This window comes from Nesoenas mayeri (genome assembly GCF_963082525.1).
Source record: "Nesoenas mayeri genome assembly, chromosome: 6".
Taxonomy (NCBI): Eukaryota; Metazoa; Chordata; class Aves; order Columbiformes; family Columbidae; genus Nesoenas; species Nesoenas mayeri.
The window spans coordinates 22,675,756-22,699,946 of NC_137545.1; the positions used below are offsets into that span (position 1 = coordinate 22,675,756).

General features: G+C 38.7%; 1 protein-coding gene across 1 annotated transcript in view; it reads right to left on the bottom strand.

The window, feature by feature from the left end:
• The window catches only part of METAP1D (methionyl aminopeptidase type 1D, mitochondrial), a 47,804-nt gene that overhangs the window by 9,786 nt on the left and 13,827 nt on the right, over nt 1-24,191 (bottom strand). The window contains exons 2-6 of the mRNA XM_080346808.1: nt 11,479-11,645; nt 8,831-8,980; nt 5,250-5,398; nt 4,515-4,557; nt 639-802 (exon numbers count right to left, since the gene is read on the bottom strand). Coding sequence (XP_080202934.1) covers nt 639-802; nt 4,515-4,557; nt 5,250-5,398; nt 8,831-8,980; nt 11,479-11,645 — 673 coding nt within the window. The remainder of the gene's footprint in view (nt 1-638; nt 803-4,514; nt 4,558-5,249; nt 5,399-8,830; nt 8,981-11,478; nt 11,646-24,191) is intronic.

The window sequence follows — 24,191 nt, forward strand, 5'->3', positions numbered from 1 at the left end:
TTCAGCAAACATTTTAAAATAATCCATAGGTACCTTCAAAAAACGAAGCCTTTTTTTTATTCAAAACCGCCAGCAGAAGAAGCAGGACTGCATTTATGTGAAGCCTTGAAGACATGCAAAATAGGGAAAAATCTCTGAATGTGAGCTCTTTTTTCCCTGTGACATTAGCATGCATTGCTCTTTGTAAGATCAGAAGCTCTTGAGTTAAATATTTTCGTACTTTTTAAACAAAGAGTCTTATTTATGATGACTAATTCCTTTGTAACATTCCTTATCACTATACAACGAAAACAATGCTTTGTAACCTTCTTACATCACTAGACAGATGTGGTGTACTTTCACAGACAAATAAAAAATAAACAAAAACCTACCGCAAATTATATCTGTTAATTTAAATCTACCTTATGAATATCTTTGGCTCTTTCTACAGCTATCTTTGCTGACCCTAGTGTAATTCACTTTAAAAAAAAAATCTCTCTTACCCAAGGAACAACATTATAGCTTGGCAGTTCACATACTGATATCAGACTGAAATGATGGTTTTGAATCATAAAACATGTCATCAGCTTTATACCAAACCACCAATAACCTTTGTCCCACTTGCCAGCCCTCCCTTTACTTGTCAATATAAGGCTTACCTGATTGTGTTTCCAATTACAGAGAAGGGAGCCCCTGGTCTGCAAGCTGCAATTGCTTCATCTCTACATTTCCTGGCAACCTCCACTAACTTTTGACCAGATTTATCCACATTGCCCACCAAAAAGGTTTCAGAAGTGTCACCATGGTAGCCGTTGTAATACACCTAAACATATGCAGAAATGTAAAGACATTTTCTTGTTTTGCATCCAGAAACAGACAGTCTCCTTAATTAATCCACTCTTCCTAGGAACAAGTTATATATTGCAACACACAGACCACAGGTGAGCTGCATTTGCAAGAGTGAGACTGGAAAAGCGAAACATTGCAGACGGAAAAACAAAAAAAATAGCACGAAAGACTGCGAGGTGCGCAAGGGCTGCCAATTAAAAATTCAGGAAATGCAAAGGTTGTGCACCTCTGCCCAGCAGCGCACCAGACGGTGACACTGCTCAGCGGCAGGACCTGAGGGCAGCTGGGCTGCGTGCGAGGGGACGGGCTGGGGACGTGCAGAGGCTGGAGGGGCTTTGGGGGCCACTGGGTGCTCCCTGTGCTGGCTGCCCACCCCGGGGCAGGGACCCACTCGCACCCCGCAGGGCCAGCGGGGTGTGAGACCTGTCCCCCCGAGGCAGCATCCCCGGCAGGGTGTGAGGTGATGCTGTGCGCAGCGGGGTAAGGGGCGCATGTGCTGCCAACACTCAGAGGGAGCCCCACGGAAAGCATGGGTCAAATCCACCACCTGCTGCTGCACATTTTCTTTCATCTCACTTTTAAACTACAACGTGGCATTAACATCCAATTTTATTTCTGATTTCCAGAGGCGAATTTTGAAAGAGAATAAACATACTGTTCTGGCACTGCGAAGTTTCACGTGCTGAAAACGTGGCACTCTGGTGAATTCATTATCTACTTTTTTTTTTTTTTTGACATTTCACAGGTTTTAAACCTCCGTTCTCCAGAAATTCTCTGCTGGGCACAGGAAACCCTGGCTCTGCAGCACCCCATTAAAGTGGGGTTTGCAGCTCTGCAGCGTGGCAGGCAGGCACATACTTGTAAGACCAAGCCACATTTCCCTATGGAACGACAAATCATAATGTGCATAGTTTTGGCATTCTAAAACACATTTTTTTTCCCCCGAACAGTGAACAAGTAGTCCTAGAATCTAGGACTAACAACTCACCAAGCTTGAAGCACTGAACTTTTGCCACCGGTGAGCTATTTTCAAAGACAGACTCATTTTTTTTTGGTTGATTCCAGACTGAAAAAAAACCCAACAACCTGTCTACAGACAGCTTAACGCAAGGCCAGGTTTGTGTTCAGGCCGAGATATGAGGAAAATGCAGGCAGTTCGGAGAGAGGGCTGTTTAAAAGAAAGCTGAGTGCCAGCAAGGGCCCTGCTGTATTTGCCCCCACTCGGGCAGAGACCAGCTGTGGTCCCGGGCTCTGCACCTTGCTCTGCCCGTCCAGACTGCCAAACATTTTGTTTTGTTTGTTTTAAATTATAATTCAATGTCTGTTGGACGGGTTTTAACCTAGCTAGTTCATATTTAAACGGAACTAGTTCATTTTCTGCTCTAGGAAGCACAATGCGCAACCCCCCAGCATTAAACATCATCGTCCTGGAAAAGCAAATATGGATTTAAAACACAGAAGAGCTTAAAAAGAATAATAATATTTATTGCAGCCCATCAAGTGCAATTACATATTTTTGATGTTAATAAGCTACAACCACAGCAACTGTAACACACTAATTCCTCAAAAGTCAAGGAAAGAACCAAGTTGTAAAAAATGTTAACCTGGTAATGGTAGGCCGAGAATTGCATTATGCTAAGGATTCAGTGACGGATAATGCTTTTGTTTCTATGCTAAAATACATTTTAAAGGCTCTATGATTCAGGCCAATAAAATCTGTATTTCATCTATGAAATTCTACCATCTTAATTGTGCAAAAATGGATTTTTTCTTCAAATAATTTGTACATAGTATGAAGCATTTAGAGTTAATAACCAGAATATTATTTAATAATTTTATAGAACCTGAATGCAATTATAAACAATTTGTTGGGGAATGTTTACTTTGAGTTTTATTTTGTCCACCTGTGAAACATTCCAGTTTTGCTCATTAAAGATAAGCTAAAATATAATTAGCAACATTGTAACGTAATATTTTTCCTCAGATATTTTGGAATCGAGTGATAGTCAAACAGAGCAACGTTCAGTTTTAAATGATAAGAAAAATCTTTACAACGATAATCAGCAATTCCCATCCTTGCAGGAATCTTCACATTCACAGAAACTTCAAGATTTATTTTATTTTATGAGGGTAAACAGAAAACAAATAAAAATAAATATTAAAAAAGATCACTAATTTTTAGTCAGACATTATTTGTGAAGTAGAGCAGACAAAACATGTACACTCTATTAATATAAAAATGTTTGGTTTGGTTTCTCATGGAAAGTACCTGTGACAGGAACCTACACCTTTTTTTTTAATCTAAGGAGTCACTATTATCCTGACAGATAAAACAAAAAAAAAATCAAATGAAAAATACAAAGAAACCAGACGTTAAAACCTTTGCTATTGCAAACAGATTTAGTCTAATATAATGAGCAAAGATACACCGGTTTACCAAAGTAAAAATTGAGGCCAAAAATATACTTTAAAAAGAATACATTGCACTGTGTAAACCTGATATTCAGAATTCTATAATTGGAAAGTATGGAGATAGGGAAGAATGTAGTAAGATTGAAAAAACCCAGCAAACCCAGTTGTGGATCACACATAAGTATACCATTGGAAAAAGGTCACACATCCTGATTTTCATAGAAAAAATATTTTAGAAAGCTTGAGCCTCGTGCTCAGAGGTGGGTCTGCTGGACATTTCTTTGCTTCTGCCAGTATGCAATTTGGGCCCATGAAAAACACTATCAAGTTACCAGGAGTTTCTTTAACAATTGAAAAAGTCGTTTCTTATAAGATGTTACTCCCTTGTGTGTGACTTAGTATTGCAAAATAATGGTGGACTTAAAAAGACATCTGTGTTCATATTAGAAATAAGCTGCACTTTCGAAATATCAAAACATACACAGTAAAAAGAAAAAAAGCTTCTGCGAGAGATTTTTTTTTCCCCATAAATGAAACACAAATTAGGTTTCCAGTTTCTGTACTTTCTTGCTCCTAAGAAAATCCAGCCAGTGTTTATTTAAATAGCTATAATTGACCATTCCCTGGAAATATTAAGTCATGGTTATATCACACTCTTTCTGTTTCTGCGCAAAAGGTTCAGGGCTTTTTACCAGAAATGGAACACAACACTACCTTCAGGGATTTTAATAAATGTAGGGAACACTGCTAGCAAAAGAGTTGCTGTCCAAATAGACTGACACACACAGGCCAATGTAGCCTCTAATGACAGAGTAAGATAATGACAGGCCCCACTCAAAATCAGCAGGAAGAGGAAGATCAATCTTGGCAGAGTGAAGGAAAAATGCTGGCTTTCTTCATGTTAGCTCATCTCATACATATCTATCTTCAGCTGCTGCCCAGTACTGTGGTGCTCTGCATTAACTACACAGTGGATCAATAACAATTACACCTTCTCAAAAACATGACACATAGCAGGATTGGGTTGACATTTCACTTAGGCCAACATTGATCTCAGTGCATCTGATTCCAGTCCTAAATTCAAGTCAGGCCTGGGTCTAGCTGGAATAAACACACAGTTAAAAACAAAAAAGGAAACCAGCTGCTTGTGCCTTGGCTCAGAAGTAAACAGCACATCCATCTGTGCATCCCCCATCTCCAATCCACTATTCTTCCTGTTGCTACTAGTGATTCTAAAGTTGATCAAAGACTATTTTTTTATATGAATTACTCACCGTGACATCAATGTTGATAATATCTCCATCCTGAAGAGGTCGACTGAAACATAAACAGAAAAAGAAAAAAGGGGAATAATGGTGACAGACAGTTCCCAACAAAGGGAAAATAAGAATAAACACCTAATGACACATACATAAAAAATCAGAGGGCAGATATTTTGTGATGGAGCAAGGCAGAGGCAAACAGAATAACTATTTTTAATGTTCAGCTCTAACTACTTAGAGAACAAGTATAGCTGAATATAAAATAATGAGAAACAACTACCAGAAAAACATATCAACACCTGAAAAACCTACCATTGTATTTATTCTTTTTCTCTCACTAGGGTTCATATTTTCTTTGTGAGTAGCTGAATGTATTGCAAATAAATAAATAAATAAATAAATATGTAACAAAAAAACAAAACACCACATAAATTCAAAACTATTTATTCCTTATCCTATATTTATTTTGCTAGAGGAAAAAAATATCAGACTGTACTGATTTTTTTCCCCACACACTCAACTCTAAAGGCATTATGCTATTTTTAAAAAGTATTTGGGCAAACAGAATAACATTTTTTTCCTACTTCATATAATACCTATCAGCACCATGTGGTAACACAGTAAGCATCTGCAATAGGTTTCCATATGACATTCAGTTAAGTTGAACTATATTCAATATTTAACGCAATTAATTTCAGTTTAACATTTCCATTCTTGATGGCAAAATGTATATTATTGAGGAAATACCTGTCAGGAATACCATGACATACCACGTTGTTTACAGAAGTACAAACAGATTTTGGAAAACCTCCGTAGCCCAGAGGTGAAGGATAGGCATTCTGTCTGATTATTTCATGATGAACAATGGAATCTATTTCTTCAGTTGTCATGCCAACCTAAAATATCAAACATAACATCCTGTTAAAAAAGCAGAGTTCCTCATATTTACTGAATGTGATTGCAGCCAAGCATTTCAACGAAATATTGGATGTTTCAAATATGCTGCTTTGATACAAAGCACTAAACTGTATGATACACTTTATTGATATATTGGACCTTTCTTTTTAAAGAGAAAAAGGTTTTAAATAAAGCATGCAGTAGAAATGAGCACTCAAAGGTTCCTAGAAAACCTAAAATACTGTCTGCTTCTTTTCAGTTCTTCTTTCCACATTTGCTTTCTCAAAGACACCGATTTTCCATGGCATTTTGTTTCAGTAGCTGCTATAGGAATGTCTGATTTCAATGCCTTCAGTCCTTTAAAACACATCACTTTCCCTTTTTATTTGTAAAAGAAAGGATCTTAATTCATGTAACTGCCCAGTACATTTATCCTAATGTACTTGTGTATTTTATGAAATTGTTTTTCAAAGTATTCTTTAATTTTAGAAAAGATTTAAATATTTGGCTTTGTATCTTGAGGATATTTTACTTAAAGTTACCATAGCCTGGATGATCACAGTGAATCTACAAGCACTTATCCATAATTTTTAGAAATATTCATTTTTATGCTTGACAGTTTCTATATTCATTTTTTTTCTCATGATTTTACATATTAAAAAAAACCCTCTCATAAATCATTCAGCCATTTCTGAGTATCTGTGGAGTGGAAAACGTACACATTTAAAATAACATTCTTGTCACTTTTCTTTCGGATCAGCCCTCTGTCTGGAATGGTTAGAGCTGAAATTTGAAATTTGGTAGAGAAACCTCCCTCATTGAGAAGAAGTGCCTTGGAGGGTTCCTCTGCAAATTGATTTTGATTTGAATGAGTTTTGAGTCTTTGAAAATCATACTTTGTACACATACACTACAGTGGCTGTGATTTTGGAGGACTTTTTAGGAACAAGTGGAATATAGGTAGGCTGTGGCACAGGAGGCATTACTTATCCATATATTGAAATATTCCGTGATCACGCATGGTGAATACCACAAAGTGCACTCGTGTACTGTGCTGAGGATAAAACCAGGTCTATTTGCTCAGCTTGCAAGTTGTTCAGCACAAAAACATGGCTGGGCAGATGAGGAATGAATGAACCCACTCAAGGCCAGGATTTGGGGTTACTGTGCAACCCTCCTGCCTCGCAGTAGCTGCTGCAGCCTCTGTGCTGGGACGGCAGCTGCACCCCCGCGTGCTGTCTATTGGGATACTGCAGCCATCGGTTCTGGATAAATACAAGTTTGCTGCTCCTGCCTTCACTTGCCCATCTATCATCTCCAGCCTACAGACAACCTGAACCGCTATGCACCAGACTGGGTGCTGTCTGCTGCTGCTCGGCTCAAGGAATTCAACGTGGCTTTTGGACACTCAGCAGACAGATCTGTGCTCTCTGCATGGGAGGCTCACACGCTGTGAAAAGTTCTGCTTTTAACAGTATCTGCGTTACTTTTAAAGGAGATTTTGCTAGCTGGGCAATATTGGGGAGGCCTCTGCCATGCACCTCATCTTTTATTTTGGACAGGGCAATGTGATGGTATTTAACAAAATACTTCCATGTAATAGAATTTGCTGCTTTATTTCCAAATCTTTTCCTCAAGCCCAGTAAATGCTATCATATATAACACCATATTGTATCTTTAAGTCCCATGGGCACTAAATGGTAATATCAAAACTACACTCAGCCCAAACTTTGTCCCTCTGCATCCATGCATCATAATGCATCTTTGTTATACTGGGGCATGTTGCGGCCATTAGCTGAAGCACAAGTGAGAGCTGGTTTGGAGGGCTGTGATGCAAGAGGGGTTCAGCAAGACAACGGGAACAGGTGGAGGGATGGGGCTCTTCATATAAAGTACAAATGCAGAGTTTACCTTCTGAGAACAGCCTAAAGGAGCTCAGTTTGTTTAGTCTGGCACAGTGAAAGCTGTAATAGCTCTATTACTGCATCAAGGGGACAGACTGAAGGAAAGGCAGGAAGCTGTTTAAATTATAGCGGTGTTGGCACAAGAACAAATGAGTATAAACTGGCCACGTGCAGCATCAGGCTGGAAAGTAGAAGACTCTCCCTTGTCGATGAGGGAGGGTTTTGGAGCCTCCTCCCAATCAGGGGGGTCTTGGCCAAACACTTACTGGTGTAAAATGGAGTTCACCCCTTGGCTGACCCAGGCAGCAGTCTTGGCACTGCAACTCCAAGCGCCACCTCCCGCCCAGTCCACAGCTCCCGGTCATGTAATGCTTATCTTACACACCTTGCTTCAAAATATTAGTTACATGTACGTAGCATCTTGCTATTATGTACGATTTGGCACATACTATGATCTGCATCATAAGCTACACTGTGCTGCATATGTATGGATTTTATATATGACCATAACCAAAGAGTATTAGTGAAAAATTGCTCTTGTTCAGAACTCACATTGCATCCTGATCCTTCAGAAACATGTATATGCCCTTAACTTCACATGAGTAAGTTTTACTGTACTGGGAAATATTTGCATATAAAGAAGTTAAACATGCATGAGCATATGTAATATTAAAGCTTCAGGCAGTTTTGTTATTGACCACCCCAGCTCCACAATTAGACTTCTGGGAAAATGTGATGATAGCTGAAAGAAAAATGCATGGTAAACTGATAATTTTTTTCCCCTTTTCAGTCAATAGCATTGACCTATAGTCCACATCTATTTCTGCATCTCATAGCCACTCAACCCATTTTACCCTATCCAGTATGCTATTACATGAAATACCAAGGTAAGGCTAAAAAAGCACTCCTTCATCTGCAAAACCTTGTAGCAGTACATTTTAACTTGGAAGGTGTCCCAAAAACATACTGTAGAAACATTACTGGAAACCATGAGGCTTTATTATTGATGCATTTTGGAAAATTTTGTGGAATTTGGCAGCTGTTTTTGCCAACAGCAGTTCTACGACTTGTGTTGTGCCAGACCCTGCAGGACAGCAAAGGGCTGAAGGATGGATGGGAATGGAGGAGGGAAACCAGTCCTCTGGACATGCACACACGTGGAGCTGGAAAGCAGGATGAGGACAGGCCATGAAACGAAAGGGAAAAATGTAGCATGGGCCTTATAAGCAACTCATGTGATTTGGCACAATCTGACCAGAGGGAAATTGCAGACAGAGATATTACACCTGAGCCAGTAACTCACTCTAAGTACTACATAGGTCCAAAATATAGAAATAACTAAACAGGCATAACATGGACTAGATCAAAAGTTAATAAAATCTTCTTTATTCAGGATCTAACTTAAAGCTGGATACACATTGAAAGGGAAAGTAAAAAAAAAAAAAAGTAGTAGAAAAAACTCAAATAAGTGAATAAGTGAAGGCATAAAAGATATCCAAGTTGCTATGGGACTTCTGTAATTGTTACCTTTAAGTCCTTTCCAGCCAGAAGCAGGACATGACGGGCCAATTGACAAGCTTGACGAAGCCCTTGAATCTGATCTTCATTCTTAATTTCTATGTCATCCCCCCAGTCTGGTAGAATGCCTGTCGTCACATAGTCTGGCTTCTTTATGTGCTTAGAGAAAAAGGATTGAAAATGAAGATCAGAAAACTGAGCATGACAATGGGATCATTTTCTCAGATACTGCCTCCTGCTTCATGGCAGCTTGCCCTTTCTGTCGTAGTATCGACCTTCCTAAGCCATCAGGGCAAACCCTCAAGGCTGCCTCAGTATTTCTTCCACTGCCCTTTTGAACTTAACATTGCCTGTTACTACTGACTTGTACAGTCTGTTAACCTTCCCGGGCTGAAACCCCAGATACTGCACCCGACTTCCAGCACAGACAGCCGCAAGTTTTAAAACACTGAGAAAGGGATTTAAAAACTCTTTCATTTTATTTTGCAAATAGGCACATTTTTTTAAAAAGGCAACTAAACACTAGAAATGATGGGACAAATGTACAGAATTAGGTTCAAATAGTAAACTGATCAAATCCTCAGTTTCTCACCCAGATGAAACTCCTGTTAACTTCCACAAGATTGTTTTTTGACTGAGAACCTTAGGATTTAACTTACTTTAATTTAGAGATTTTACCTATTAATCTAGTTCATATGCTGCCCGTCTACAATACTATGCGAGGGTGTCCAGATTCGTTGTGTCAAGGAAAGTATAATAAATTTTCTTTTTTTTCTGCCCAGAAAGTTCTCAGCAATCATGTAGAAGTAAAATTTCACTCTTGATTTTTTAAAATCCACAATAATTTCTTGACAAGTGCATGAACACAACAAACTAATAATAACTGTAACATCTTGCACAGAGATGGAAATGGACTTTCTCTTGGAGAGCCAGGGGCTGCTTCACTGGCTGGGGCAGGGTCCCTTCGTCCACCACAGCCAGGCCATGGGGCAAGTTTTGCACTGACTTCACAACATACAGAATCAGGCTGGTGCGCAAAATCAAAATGGGTACTTGGGCTGTATACAGCAAGACCATACAACATCAGACTGTACGAGCGAAGAAGAGCAGTGCAACCAATTAGCTCTAGTGGGACTTTAAATAGGAAGATTTTTTATTCCTACAGGTATTTCATTTCTACTCTGATGAAAAGTGAAACTATCTTCAGTGGATTCAGGTCAACAGAATTTCACATTTACATTTCATTCAAATTAATGGCATATCGACCCTAGCAACATCCTATTGCACAGTTTGGGACTTAATTTAGAAGAAAAAAAAATATATTTGCTGTATTAGCAACTCTGGCTTTCCCCTGATCAAGTAACTGCTGAGACCTGACTGTGCTGACCTGTCAGTCTGTTAAGGGAGAAGCCCAAAGCAGCAGACATGCAAGTCTGTGCATGCAGCTTCACACCAACATCTTGGAAAAAAAAGACACGTTATTCCAATGTGATTTTGGGCATACTCTCTATAAAGTAATCACTTTGCCCTCAAGATTTTTACACAGTCTGAGAACCCAGAGATCTGTGAAGACAACTTTTCAGTGTGACAACATATTTCTCCATCTTCATCCTAAAAGAAGCAGCTAAATACAGAAAAAAAAAAAAAACCCAAAACTTTTTAAGTTCTATAATTTTTAAACCTTCGAAAATACATAAAGCATGTAACCCTTTGTTCTTCCTGCACACAGAGTTTTCACAGCCTTTTAGGTATAGAAGCCTTACATACCGCACCCTTATGTGCTTTCCTATCTAACAACTTTTTACTGTTTCTGGCCCATGGAAATATCCTGTATTTTGCATAAGAAATTTATAATCAAATGAAAAATAAAATTTAAAGAAGCACTAATACACATCCTGAAAAGCACTGTTTAGAAAGGGTACCTTGGTTTTCTTTTGGGTAAAGGAAACATACTAAGCAGTTAATCTGTATGCTGTAAATAAACAAAAAAAAATGGAAGGGAAGGGAAAGAGGGAAGGGAAGGGAAGGGAAGGGAAGGGAAGGGACCTGGGAAAGGGAAGGGACCTAGGAAAGGGAAGGGACCTAGGAAAGGGAAGGGACGGAACCTAGGAATGAAACACAGGCTAAAATTGCATTAAAAAGGTCCTTTTGAGTTTAGAATGTGCAGTGGGGTTGCATGGCAGCTACCAGCAGGTATTCTGTGTTCTCTTCCTAAATCTGACAAAACCAATTAGCAAAACTTTCAGTAGAATGTAAATAGTTTTATAATTAGCTTGCTAGAGATTTATACATAAAAGGACTCAGACCATCATGAATGATTCCTACTGACTTTTGGTAGGACCGACTGTAATTGTCCAAAATGAGAGTCTGGGCCCAGAAGTGCTAAGTGCTGACAGACGATTATAATATTCCACATTTATACTATCGTAACTGAATGAGCCCTGGGTTTAAACTCCCTAATAATGAGATATGCCACTGTGTAGGCATGGCAGGCAGCTGAAAATGCCTCTCGCCAATGCTTCTATTTCAAATACCAGACCAAGCCACAGGATGGTGATCGAAACCTCCAGCTGCTGGACAGCAAATACACTTGATCATGCCTACAGTCGAACTTTATATTGACTGAAGAACAGATTAGATAATAGAAATTGCAATACCTTAGGAACTGGGTGAGCTGGAGAAACCATGGCTGGCCAGACTATACTATAAGCAGTATTTCTTTGTCTCTGAAGAAAGAAGCATCTTCGCTGTTGATTGCTTGACTGCCTGTGCAGGTAGACATGATCGCACGAAGTAAAGATTATGTGGCAGCCAGTCACAGAACCTGTTAACAGAGAAATTAAAAATGGTAAACCTGTTTTTCTGCTACCACATCACAAAATGGAAAGTAGGCAAAAAGAAAGGCATCATGTACAACAAACCACAAAACTCATGTAGCAGCCAAGGGCAGTTCGAATTGTTCCAATCTTGTGCTGTTAAAGACAGAGCATTAACATTGAGAAGCAATGAGAACAAAAAACCTCCCCAAACAACACATAGAAACTTTCTAAAATACCAGTTCTATTTTGGTTCGGTGCATTAAAAAGTAGTATGGAGACATTCTCCAAAGCTCACAGCCAGGAGTGATGCTCCCACCGGCTCCTGCTTGCCACAATTTGCATGGCTAGAAGCTGCACTGTTCATGGCAATGGGAAACGGTGAATAAGGGACAATGCAAGAAAGGAGGTGAGAAAAAAATGATTTAATGTTGATTTCAGGTACCTGCATTTTTGCTGAACCAGTCACACATTTGAGCATAACCGAGTTAATCTTGTGGCAAGACACAAGGAACAGGGTTCAGTTTGTCCTGCCTAGCAGGGCAACGGGACACACTTCAAGAGATGCTTTTAATCTTGGCCAAAGGCAATTGAAGGGATTAAAATTTGTAACTGACTTGGAATATTCTAATCAGATTTCCATGTAAGTCACATGGGAATTCAGGATGACAGTTCATCAGAGTATTCATTGCTCAAACTTAGTTGTTGGGCAATGACACATTTTGCCTCAAAAAAAAAAATAAAAAGGAAGGAAAAAAAAAAAGGAAAAAGAAAGGCATCGAGGCCCAAAGGTTGTCAGAGACATCAAAATCAAAATAATGCATCACAAAAGACAATGCTAGCATCACAACCGGGAAATATACTCAATTCAAAAGGATTATTGACACTGCCCAATTAAACTACAATTACATGTAGTGCATATTTCCATTACTCAAACATTCTACAATCTAAACAGAAGGGTTTTTTGAAACGTAAGTTTCACATAATAGTTAATCTGCTTCTGAAAAATGTCATATGTATATAAACACAAGAGCAATCTTTTGTGGCAACTAACCCATATGAATAAATTTAGCAAAAAGAAAGTGGTTTCATTTAAACAGAACTAAACTTTTTTTTTTTTAATCACAGAAATTAAGAAAATAATCTATTGCACATTTCGTAACTACGTAGAAATGATTTATTTTTTACTTTATAAGAAAAGCTTCTTCTGTAACTTGCATGTTTTTTTGTCCCTTCCTTTGGTTGTATTTATCATGTCCAGATGCAGAAATTTTCCTTCCACATGTACACTTGGCTTCATAGACAGCCCTTTTACAGCATTCCATGATATACAGGAGATTCAAGTTACACACCTTTTTTGGAGCCCCAACTCAGAATGAATGAAGAGTTGCACAGGGTTTGCTTTAGAAGTGTTCCCGACTGTCTCTTTGCACACTGATCAGTGCTATGTTTACTTACCAATATCAGAATTTGTATAACACCTGGAAAGTTGTAGAGACTTTTACTCAATGCAAATTTTTATTGTTGTTTTAAATTGGCTATAAGTACTATGGTGGAGTTGGAGAGTGAAGCTCAGATCAAGCTCTCAGTATAAGCTGGTACCCCAATGGATGTTGCCTCCTTCAAGTGTCTCCATGGAAGTGGGGCTGCTCAGTTAACCGAGGGTGGATTGGTTTGGTCATGTTTTAATTATCATTTAATCAACAAGCTCGTCATCTACTGCTTCCCTAGGGTCTCCTTCACAAGAAAAATAATAATTGTCCATTGAAAAAATAAAAAATCTGAGCCATCTAACCTGCACAATGTAAAAGTGCATCCAAAGACTCCAAAGCATCCTACAAACTCCCTGGCCAGTTTGCACTCTTTTCTGAAAGCTGAAAGCATAGAATTTGCTGGGGCAGCAACTTTTGGGCCATCAGAAGTAGTAATCAGTCCACCAGTGTAAGCTGAGTTAGCTCTTCTACCGAGCGCAGTGCAAGTACCTTGCTCTTATCGCAGCTGAAGGCATTATAAGTAAATTGAAAACCCGCACTCACTGACGTGGTCAGCTAAAGTCCACGTGGATATCGATGTGTGAACGTGTATTCCAAATGCTCTCCGCGACACACAGCGTGCTGCCCAAGCACCTAGTCTACCACATCGAAGTTTAACTGGGGAAGGTGCAAGTGTGCTTGTTAATTATCAACAATAAAACTCCAAATGTCCCAAATACACATTATCAAATACATTAAGCCAGTTTATACTCATGGGTGCATACCTATTGACTATCCCACATTCAGAAGGGATACCTTTTTATTTGGAATAAAATTTTTACCTCTATTTTCCCAAAGATACACTGTAAGTGTTGTCACAAGATTACAGGATAATAAGGTACTGTAGTCTGTTGTTATTCTACTAACTATTCATTAGAAACCAGATGCATACAAAAATATCTACTACTTGAACAGGTGAAATGCGACAACCAAATAAATATCACCACAGTATAATAAGACTCCTAAAATACAACGCAAGAATTATAAACACTGGACAACCAAACCTTTATTTGGAATACAAAAAATTACAACAGAAAACATTCTCCTAGAAAGTAAAAATAAAATGAAATAAAGTGGCATTAAAACATAATGAAGTTACTGTTTTATAATGAAAATCTGGACTACATCCACACACTTCCTTCCTTAAGAAGGCCTTCCTAATGTCTCCACAGCTCCTTTTATTTTTTAAGCTCCCATATTCACAGCTAATTCGATATAGCAACATCATCAATCACTGGAGACAGGAACAACTGGCTGTATTCTCCACGTCTGGCTCAGATATCCCCTCCTCCCCATGCCTTACACCTACCAAAGCTTTTCTCAGTGCCTTAGTTACTTCTGCAACACTGGCGGCTCAGGCACATAATTTTTGTTAAGCTTTTTGTGTATATTAATTACTGCAAGAGAGTTTATAAGTGTGGGGTTTGTGCAGCTTCCCGTGGAACCTGCAGCTGTCGGAGCGAGCCCTGGGTTTGAGGCTGGCCAGTTGGTAACACACCAGCACAGCCGGGACGCAAAGTTGTCCCTTCATGCGTTTCTTCTCTCCCCCAACAGCGTGGCTATGTCACTTGCCACAAACAGCAGAATGTTTACTATCAGCTGCAATAAGAAGAATTATCAGCAGCGTAACTGAAATCACATCAGCAGACACGATGGACGAGCACAGATTACACAGAACTGCTCCCCTGACTCGCAGTGACTCACCCTGCGCCATGTGCCACACGCGTGTCCTGCCGGAGCCGCTGGATTCCGCAGCATACCTTCCAGACCTTAATTTGTACTAATAATATAAATATACACTACGAGCTTTTGTGAATTACCAGATGAATTTATCTTGTGTGGAGATTACGTTTTCTTTTTCTTTTAAATGAGTCAGCCAAAGGGGCTGAATACAGAATTCAAGTGAGATGATGGGTGGGAGCATTTTAAGTGACTGATTTTGCAGCACAATGTGCCCTATATTTATTAGCCTTTTACTCTAGGTCTATTTTAATTGTTATCTGTTCATGCATGCTACACTATATAATGAAATGCTCCCATTTCACTCACAGAGTAGAGAGTTTTTTATGTGTATCTCTATTAATGACCCTTAATTAAGTTGATTTTAGTCATTTAAATGTGATTTCCCTCTGGTCAAGAAGTATTTTTAAAGGGAGATGTTGGAAATGAACTCTCACGTAAGCCCTTTTCTAATGCTTCTTGTTTAACAGTTACAGCAATTTATCTGCTATGTTTTCAATTAATGAGGTATGGAGTAGCCATGCAAAAAACTGCTCATCTACATAATTCATCAAATGTGATTGTAAGCAACCATTTTTCTAGTATTTCTTTTTGAAAGAATTCATATTTCCAAGCAATCAGCAAAAATGTTACCAAAGCGTAACCTTCATGGCAGATCTAAGCTACAATAAATACAATGGTACATCTTGAAAGAGCCAAGAAATAAAATGAACATATTTTAAAATAATTTTGTCATAGTATCAACAGAAGCACAGTACCAAAATTACTTAGGATTACAAGAATTAATATCCAACCAATTTAGGAAATAAAAACAACTTGCTCTTGACAAAGTAAATCTTACTGAATATATATGAACAATTAACAACATCAAAAGTCTTGTTCTGATAACTCTTTTCAAAATATGTGAATATTTTTCTTTAAACTGAAAAAAAAAATGACTGTGGAGATTTTCTTGGTATATATGCATTTGAGTGTAAAACTCTACAGATCTTTAATTTAGCTTGTCAGGTCATTTTTATAATATATCATCATTTTGCTTCTTGTGCAAGTGTTCATTTTGCTGAAACTTCAGAGGAATAAAGTTTAAAGTGAGGTATTAAAAATCACTAGGGGTAACAATATGTGGAATCCAACCAATGCAACTAGGTAAGAACATACAGTTTTTTACTGTTAATTAACAAATGTTCCTATTTTTCAATCTGAAATAATGGTTGTGGTTTTAAAGATCTTTACCTGTAATTGTAATTCTGTCTAATAAAACACTGACTTTGTAATCCCTATATCGCAAAGGTACATCCAAGCTTCAAAAACAGGATAGGAAAGATTAAAGAATCTCTCCAACTGTGTAACCTGTGTAGCAGAAGAGCAGCTCACATTTCACAAGCAATAACCTGTGCATTTGCTATGAAAAAAATAAGGGGGGAAAAAAGAACAACATAGGGAAATGCCTGAGGCAGGAGTAGAAACGGATTGGGCAAAGCAGGAGGACAAGAGCCCTTGAAATTAAACAAAAGCAAATTCATTCTGTTGACAGATGTTGATTACATCAAAGCTAAGAAAGAACTTTTTTTTTTCCCCTTTTTTGCAACTAATATCTCAACGTTTTCTGTACATTAAGGATATAACATATCTTAATCAACATAACCCAACATGTAATAATTTTTAAATTGGGTAAAAGTATATTGTAAAGCGGTCTTAACGACAGGCTTCTCCAAACAAAAGTGCATTCACATGGTCATGTCTGCATACCCGTGCTGGTCACGCCATCACCAGCCCCTTACTTCCAGGGGTTAACTGCTCTGGCAGCCAAATAAAATACAGAGCGCGCTGTGTAATTATGGAGACAGTCAAAGGGCAGACTCTATTTTGAAATCTATTTGCACAGACAAGGTCTTCCAATTTCGCTTACAGGAAACAAGCTGGTAAAGGGGGTCTCCTCCTCTCCAGATGCTTTCCACACTTTTTTCCCACATCAGGAAATCAGGGACATGGACACCATGCAGCACTGTTTCCTGGATTGCAGGACTATGTCATTACAAGAAGAGCAAGTCCATGCTCGTGAGAAATATTTCCTCCTAATTGCCCATATTAAGGGAAAGCAAAATCCACAAGGACTACTGAAAATGTGACTAGCAGCAATTTGTAAACAGGACGCAGCCACAGCTGTCATGATGGTACTGGAAAAGAGAAAACAGAAATGAAAGGGTAAAAACACTCTGGTTTTAATAGCATGATTGGAGAAATGAAATATTCATCAGGATAGATATGACTTCAGTTACAACAGCAACACATTTGTGAAACCCTCCTCAACAGCATGCTTATGACTGCACCCTGATAAACCAAAATGCAGACCAGTCTCTTGCAAACACTATATTCTAATTGGCATTGTTTTCTTTAATTATTGACATTAACTGGAAATTAACGACAGAAGTAGCTTAGTTAATAAAGGCATTAACAGAATTGCTGTTCTCATTATGCTCGTAAAAACCAATAAAGCAAGGCAATGGCCAAACGCTGAGCGACTCCAGGGGAGCACAGTCAGTCCCTCTGCCGGCACCGCTGCGGCTCCTCCATGACATGGGAAAAAGTCATGTTTGGCCCTCAGGACCAGCTACGCTCCCTTCTTATTGTAGTTTTGCTCTTACTTCATGGAGGGTGGAACACAGTAATTTGTTTGTTGTATGCTAATACAAAGGAGTTTTAAAATTGGGTGTAAATTTATAAACTACATGGAAATACATTCTTGTGTGGCTTTCCTTATTATGACTCAGTCTAGACCAGCATACTAAAATGATGAATCGGTGTCTTCTGCAATAATGCCATTCTTCTAATTCATTATTCAGTAAAACTTAGGGCCGACAAAATAGCTGTTCTACAAGTTGGTAAACTGGGAAAGCACAGAGAATCAGAACCTCTTCTATTTACAGGAAGGATGACAGCCTAAGGGTACTTCATCCCAATAATAACAACATTCAAGCAATGGTGCCCAGGTCATGACAAGCCATGACCCTCCCCATAGCTCCTGCAGGAAACTGCCTCGGTGCCACCTTTTATCAGCAGCAACCGACAGTGCAACTTTAACAACAACAAGAAAAGGAAAAATTAATTTTATATCCTCAAAAATCTCTTAAATCAACTGAGCAGTTGTGTATATGTATATGTGTACATATATACATACATATATATATATGTACACACACACACAGAGTCACACCAAACCAGCATAAAAAAATAAAGTCACTGATTGAGTAAAATTCTGGTATCATTAAACAGCACTTTCTCATTTTATTATAGGATTTAAAAAATAGAGAGTACAATCTAACTATATCTGAATGATATTCTTTCATATACCAAAGGAAATTAATTGTTACAGAAAACGGGACTGGGCTGTGCAGGCTTAACTTTGGGAACAGGGCATTGCAGTTCTCCAACAGAGCTTTCTGCACTAGTGTTATTTCTACCATATTTTCCCTCTCGGATAGAGTAACAGAGTAGAAAATAAAAAGAAACTGTTGCCTAATTAAGTGTCACAGCAAAATAAACAAGTTAGATACAAAAACTGGACAAAACAATATTAAGACTTTCACACACAGCTAATATGAGGGGAATTTAGGCTCCAGATCACACCATCTGGTAAGTTTCAACTTCTGTGACTAGCAGGAGAAACATTCCTCTTACGTTACCGCATTCCTATATTGCGTACATTAATTTATCATAAAATGAATAAATTAGAATGAGAAGCATATCTGCTCAGGTTTGCATATTTAAATACATCTTTCAGTCACTTTCTATCTATCTTTAGTTTTTTTAAAAGATCAGAGAAATTACTTTCGTTTGAAAGATTGGTCATTGTATTAGTTATTTTGACTTTACAGGGAAGTAGCAACTGTTAGAACAAGTTACTCAGTTTAAAAAAAAAGCAGTTGTTTCAGGTTAAACAAATAAGCTTTTCAGATAGTCCTTACGCACACACACACAATACCAAATCTTGTTGTTAATATACACCCACCCACAGCTTTAACATCCATTGAATGCTACGGGGATAAAATCTTTTCAGGTGCTCTGTAAAACAACTGTTTTTCAACTGGCATGTTTGTGTCCTATATACACACCTGATAAGGTATTAAATGTTAAAAATAAACCCTACTTTAACCTCTTAAATTTCCAGCTGAAAAGGAAAAAATATGTCTGAATCACCATCAAAAAACCAACCAACTAACTAAAATGTTTCCCACAGAAACCCTTTCAGTGGGTGAGCAAGGCTGCTGAAATCAGAGCAGTCTTTGCACAGAAAATTTAGGAGTGCTCCTGAATAGTGTATCAGGATTCACCACGTAGCCTGAGACACGGGAAGAGAATGGGCAGTCAGGAGTCTTCTTCCTGCACAAAATATAAGACTCATTGCAATAATTATTTTCAATACACCTGCAGCCAAATCTCTACAGTTACAAGATCACTCCTGAATCTTGAGCCAGTCTTACCTCAAAATTCTAAGAAATGTGTACACTGCTAGCAATTTTGGGATTAACACCTTAACAAAATAAGGCTACATTACTACTTGTTTGGTAAAAACGACAGCCAGCAGTGTTTCTTGCCTTGTATTAAATGTTGTTAACTACTTTTATTGTCTTGATTTTACATGAAAACACAAGCTACATTATGCCAGTGAGTCTTTACTGAGAAAACACGTACGTGTCCTTTGCTAGAGTGGAGAACGTAAGGTTGGAGAATTACATCCTATAGCCTCGACCTCAAAATACATGAGGTCTAAACTACTAAACTACTGCAGTGGTGGTGAAAGCAAGCTCTTATTTTTTTTTTTGAGAAGATGCTCTACTCAAGGATGATGTTCCAATCAAGAGCTTGCTGCAGAAAACTTGTAGCATCCTTATGAAAAATATTTATTTTTAAATCTGTCAGTTATTTGTATGTGCTATTAATGCATAACTTGAAATCTTATTCATAAACATTTGGGTCACAAAATTAATTCTAATGATAGGATTATGGATCAAATTGGAAGAGTAAGGTACAATGCTTGGGAGCTGTTTTAATTTTATTTTTTTAAATACATTTTACTTATCTCTGTGCTTAACATTTACAAAGACCTCTTTCTTATCATAAAAGTCCCTGTTTATCAAACAGCGATGCAGGAAGAAGTTGTTTACATTTTCAGAAGTACCAACATGCATCACTTGCGACAAAAAGACCCAAGCACTCCATAAGAAATGCTCAATCACTGTCAATCATAAGCACTAAAATATACATAAACCAAAGCATGTGGTGTGAACTATATTAGATTCAAACTGAACACAGAATTACAACTATCACAAACAAAAAACAAATAATTGCAAGTGACTCATAGGCCTATTTACACATCTCACCAAACTGCTGGAAAGGCAGGTAACCATAGAAACCTGAAAGCCTAAGTTCAGTACTTTAAAATTTGTATTTAGTTTAAAATGCTGAAAATGATGTTTCTATTTGATGAAATCCATATTTTTAAAGGCCTCAGTTTTTCCTTCAGTACTTAAATAAATGCTTAAAATTATTTCATCTCTTCTTTGCTAATAACTTGCCTTTTCCAGTTGTTTTTATCCAAGTTAAAATTACAGTTTACTCTTAGTAATAGAAAATGCTAATATATTTTAATACTGCAAATTAGTATTTCTAACATCAGTGATTGAAGTTAAAAAATCATATAAAACAAATACTCCTGCACTTACTACTAAATGTTTTGTATACAGTGCTTCACACTAGCAAAAAAAAAAAGACAAAAACAAAAATCAAATTAACTGTTAAAGCTGAAATGCTAATAGCCTTTTCAACTTATAGTTCTTTTTCACTGAGAATTACAATTTGCATGGCTTAAAATTTAATACTGTGATTAGTACTCATGTCCTATATTTTACTTCATAATCTAAATGAGTAAAATATTATTTTTGTAGTTCACTGACTCTTATACTTAGGTTGTAATGTTCAGTGTGTATTTCATTATGCAGATGAGCAATGGATGTTGTCTAACATGATTTAAATGGGTCAACAGTATTTTCCTATTCACATTAATCATCCAGACAGCCATCAAAAAAAAAAAAGTGCCTTGAAAAGTAACGTCGGAAATCTCTTTTTATCTCTGACTCTTCCCAGTAGTCGAACAACAGCAACCAGATGCTGGAGCGGGAGCCTTTTGGAGCAGGGAGCCTGGGCTGGGCGCTGCTGCCCTGGCTGGTGCTCAGCTCTGGCCGCAGCCGCTGCTCGTGGCCCCCTGCCAAGAATGATTCTTGTCCCGTGGAGCTCAATGGGAACTGTGTGTTGACAAACGGAGCAAATCTGAATCGGCAAAATTCATTCTTGGCACCAGGACATGCAACTGCGGTGAATGCAAAGGCGTGCTGCCCGCTGACGCTGCGCTGGCAGCCGGGCTCTTCTTGCGTAAATACACTTGTCAAAGAATTCACACTAGAGTCAAAGGACAGAGGATCAGGCCATTTATTGCCAATTGTTTATAAACCACATCAAAATTAAGGGCTCGATTCTCAACCCATGTAACCATCATCTACAGTCCATTTCATACATGGCATATTGCAAATAAAATGGTAATTTATAAATAATATAGCACTCCCATGGAAAGGGGAGCTGCTCTATTAAGTGCTAAAGAAGAAGAACATAAGTACAAAACAAGCAGAAAGTAAAAGGAGGACTCAGTGCCACACATTTAGACTCATTTATTCAATGAATATAAAATTAGGGTTAAAAAAAGCACCAGCAGTCAAGATTCCCTCAAATACAAAGTACTGCCATGGCATAAAATCTCTCTAAAGGCAGAGATGACACGTTTGATCACATTACAGTGTAGCAGGGCTGGCAGAGCTTGCCTGGGAAAGCCCACTGTGTCCGGACCACGCAGCAAATCCTGCTGGACAACATGCAGGACGTCCGAGCTCCTCAGAGACGGGATGTGAGGCTGCAGGCCATGGGACTCTCAACCTCCTCCCTACCGCTGCGGGACAGTGGCTTTACCAGCAACCACTGTCTACATCCACCCTTCTTTAGACAAACTGATATCAGCACAGCCATCAATATTTCAGTTTATTTTATAGTAACAAAAACTTAGCCTCTTGAACCTTTGGCTTCAGCTACCACTGAAAGCAGCTGTTATTTGCCAAATAGGTGTCAGTGACACAGCACACATAACATCTATTCTCCAGAAGATACACTGGCCACTTACCCGCCAACACAACCCCAAATTTCTGATTCTGAGATACAAAACCCAATAATATGGCTGCAAAAGATTTCCTGGCAGAACTGCAAGCAGCACTTGTCTTGTTGAAACAAAGACCATAAACCCCAAGTTACAGCAGCAGCTTAATCCCTGGAGAGGGGGATCATGCAGCCCAGTTGCACTGCAGGCAGAGCTGCTCACCTTCAAATCCTGACCTGGCTACTCATCACTTCTGTCAGCGCACACTTCACAGCTGTCAGTCACCCACCTAACACCTCCCTGTCACATACGGTGCTCCAAGGATGGGTATGGCAAGGCCCACAACAGACACTCCCCACACATGCAGACTTAAAAAAAAAATAGAATACTTCATTTCTAAATTATCCACACCAAGCTACTCACTCACTATGTACAGTTTATTGGACTACTCCACCATCTGATTTTTTACAATAGAGTAAGCAAAGGGTCTTCACAAGATATTATTAAGTCTCCACCTCCTTTTTCTAGACTGAAAAGGATTTACTGCACAGATAGTAAATCTATAAGAAGCAATGAATGTTCTGCTTTCCACAAGGTGAAGATTATCTAACTTGCCAGCTAAATATGACAGGCATTTCTTCAGTGAAGGCTTAGCTACCCTGTCTGCAAAGCTGGGCAGCAATCCACGGAATTCTCCACAGGGGCATCCCACTTAACCAGTTACTAATTTGCAAACTCAACTCAGAACTTTTACATTATCTTGCGTGATTTGTCAAATATCCACCTCAACTCTCTTTTTTTTTGTTGTTGTTACAGGTCTGTAGTTTAAATATACAGATTTGCAATCCTGTTGCCCACTGGAGAGACAGACCTGTGTGGGCAGCAACCGGAGCCCACAGCTGGATCTCCCAGTTGCTCTGACAGGTGCCAGGTGCTTGCAAGTGAGGAAAAGTTTCAACCAGAACACAGCTCACTTATGTATTTATTTATTTGGAGCTTTGGTTAGATAGAAAGAGCTCTGGAGGCAGAAATGACACAAGAGACAAAATTTGTAAAGATATTAATTGGATAAAAAGTTTTGCAAAGGCTTCCCATTCAATTTGATACAAAAAAGAAAGTGCCTTTTTACTTCTAAGCAAAATCTAACATGACTGGAACAGAAGGCTGCATAGCCTTTGATGTTAAAGTATAAGAAAGAAGTGAAAATAGAAGTCATGTGTATTGACAAAATCATAGCCAAGACATGCACAGGAGGTTGTCTCACCTCCTTTTCACTCTAAAGTCATTCTCAAGTCAGCAAATTCAGTCAATTACGCGCTAAGACTCCTGCTGCATATTTTAATCATGGAAAACGTAAAGTCCATTTCAATGCCCCTGCACAGCCTATTGCAAAGTGATGTAACTGTGAATCCAAATTTTATGACCCTGGCCACAACTTTATACACATCAGGGCTCCTGACCCACATTCACTGAGCAAACAGCTACAGCAAAGTTGACTCTGACTTGGCTGCTGCCGCTGCAGCTGCAGCTGCACAGTCAGCAGAAGAGATGTGCCTGTGCCTCCACTGTGCCCATTCACCGTGTGATGCCTGGTAGTCCAGCATCACCACTTCTCACACCAGAGGTGACAGAATTGGTGCCTTTATTCCATCCACCCCAGCAGATTATTTTCAGCTGGCTGAACATCCAGCTGGCAACCTCCCACCAACCCTTTTGCAAGCTCCAGCCTGGTTCTACAGCTGGGGATACTGTCACAGCAAAAGCTGCCGAAGTTTGTCTAGCCTATACCTGATTTTGTGAAACAGTTTTGACAGAAGAGTTATTTGGACACAACAGACCTTGAATGAACAAATGCAGGACTGTCTTTAAGTCTTCTGTCTTCTCCTGCAGACCTTGGGTTGCTCTGCAATTAAAGTTTTGCCAGAAAACATGTATTAATTAAGGAGAGTACTCTACAACCCAAACCTCTTCAACAGTGTAATGATAGGACTCAGAAAACCCCTGGGACAGAGCTATACCAGCAAAATAATTCGTGCTGGTACAACTTGATCTTTCAGAGGAACCAATGTAAGCTTTCCTGGAAG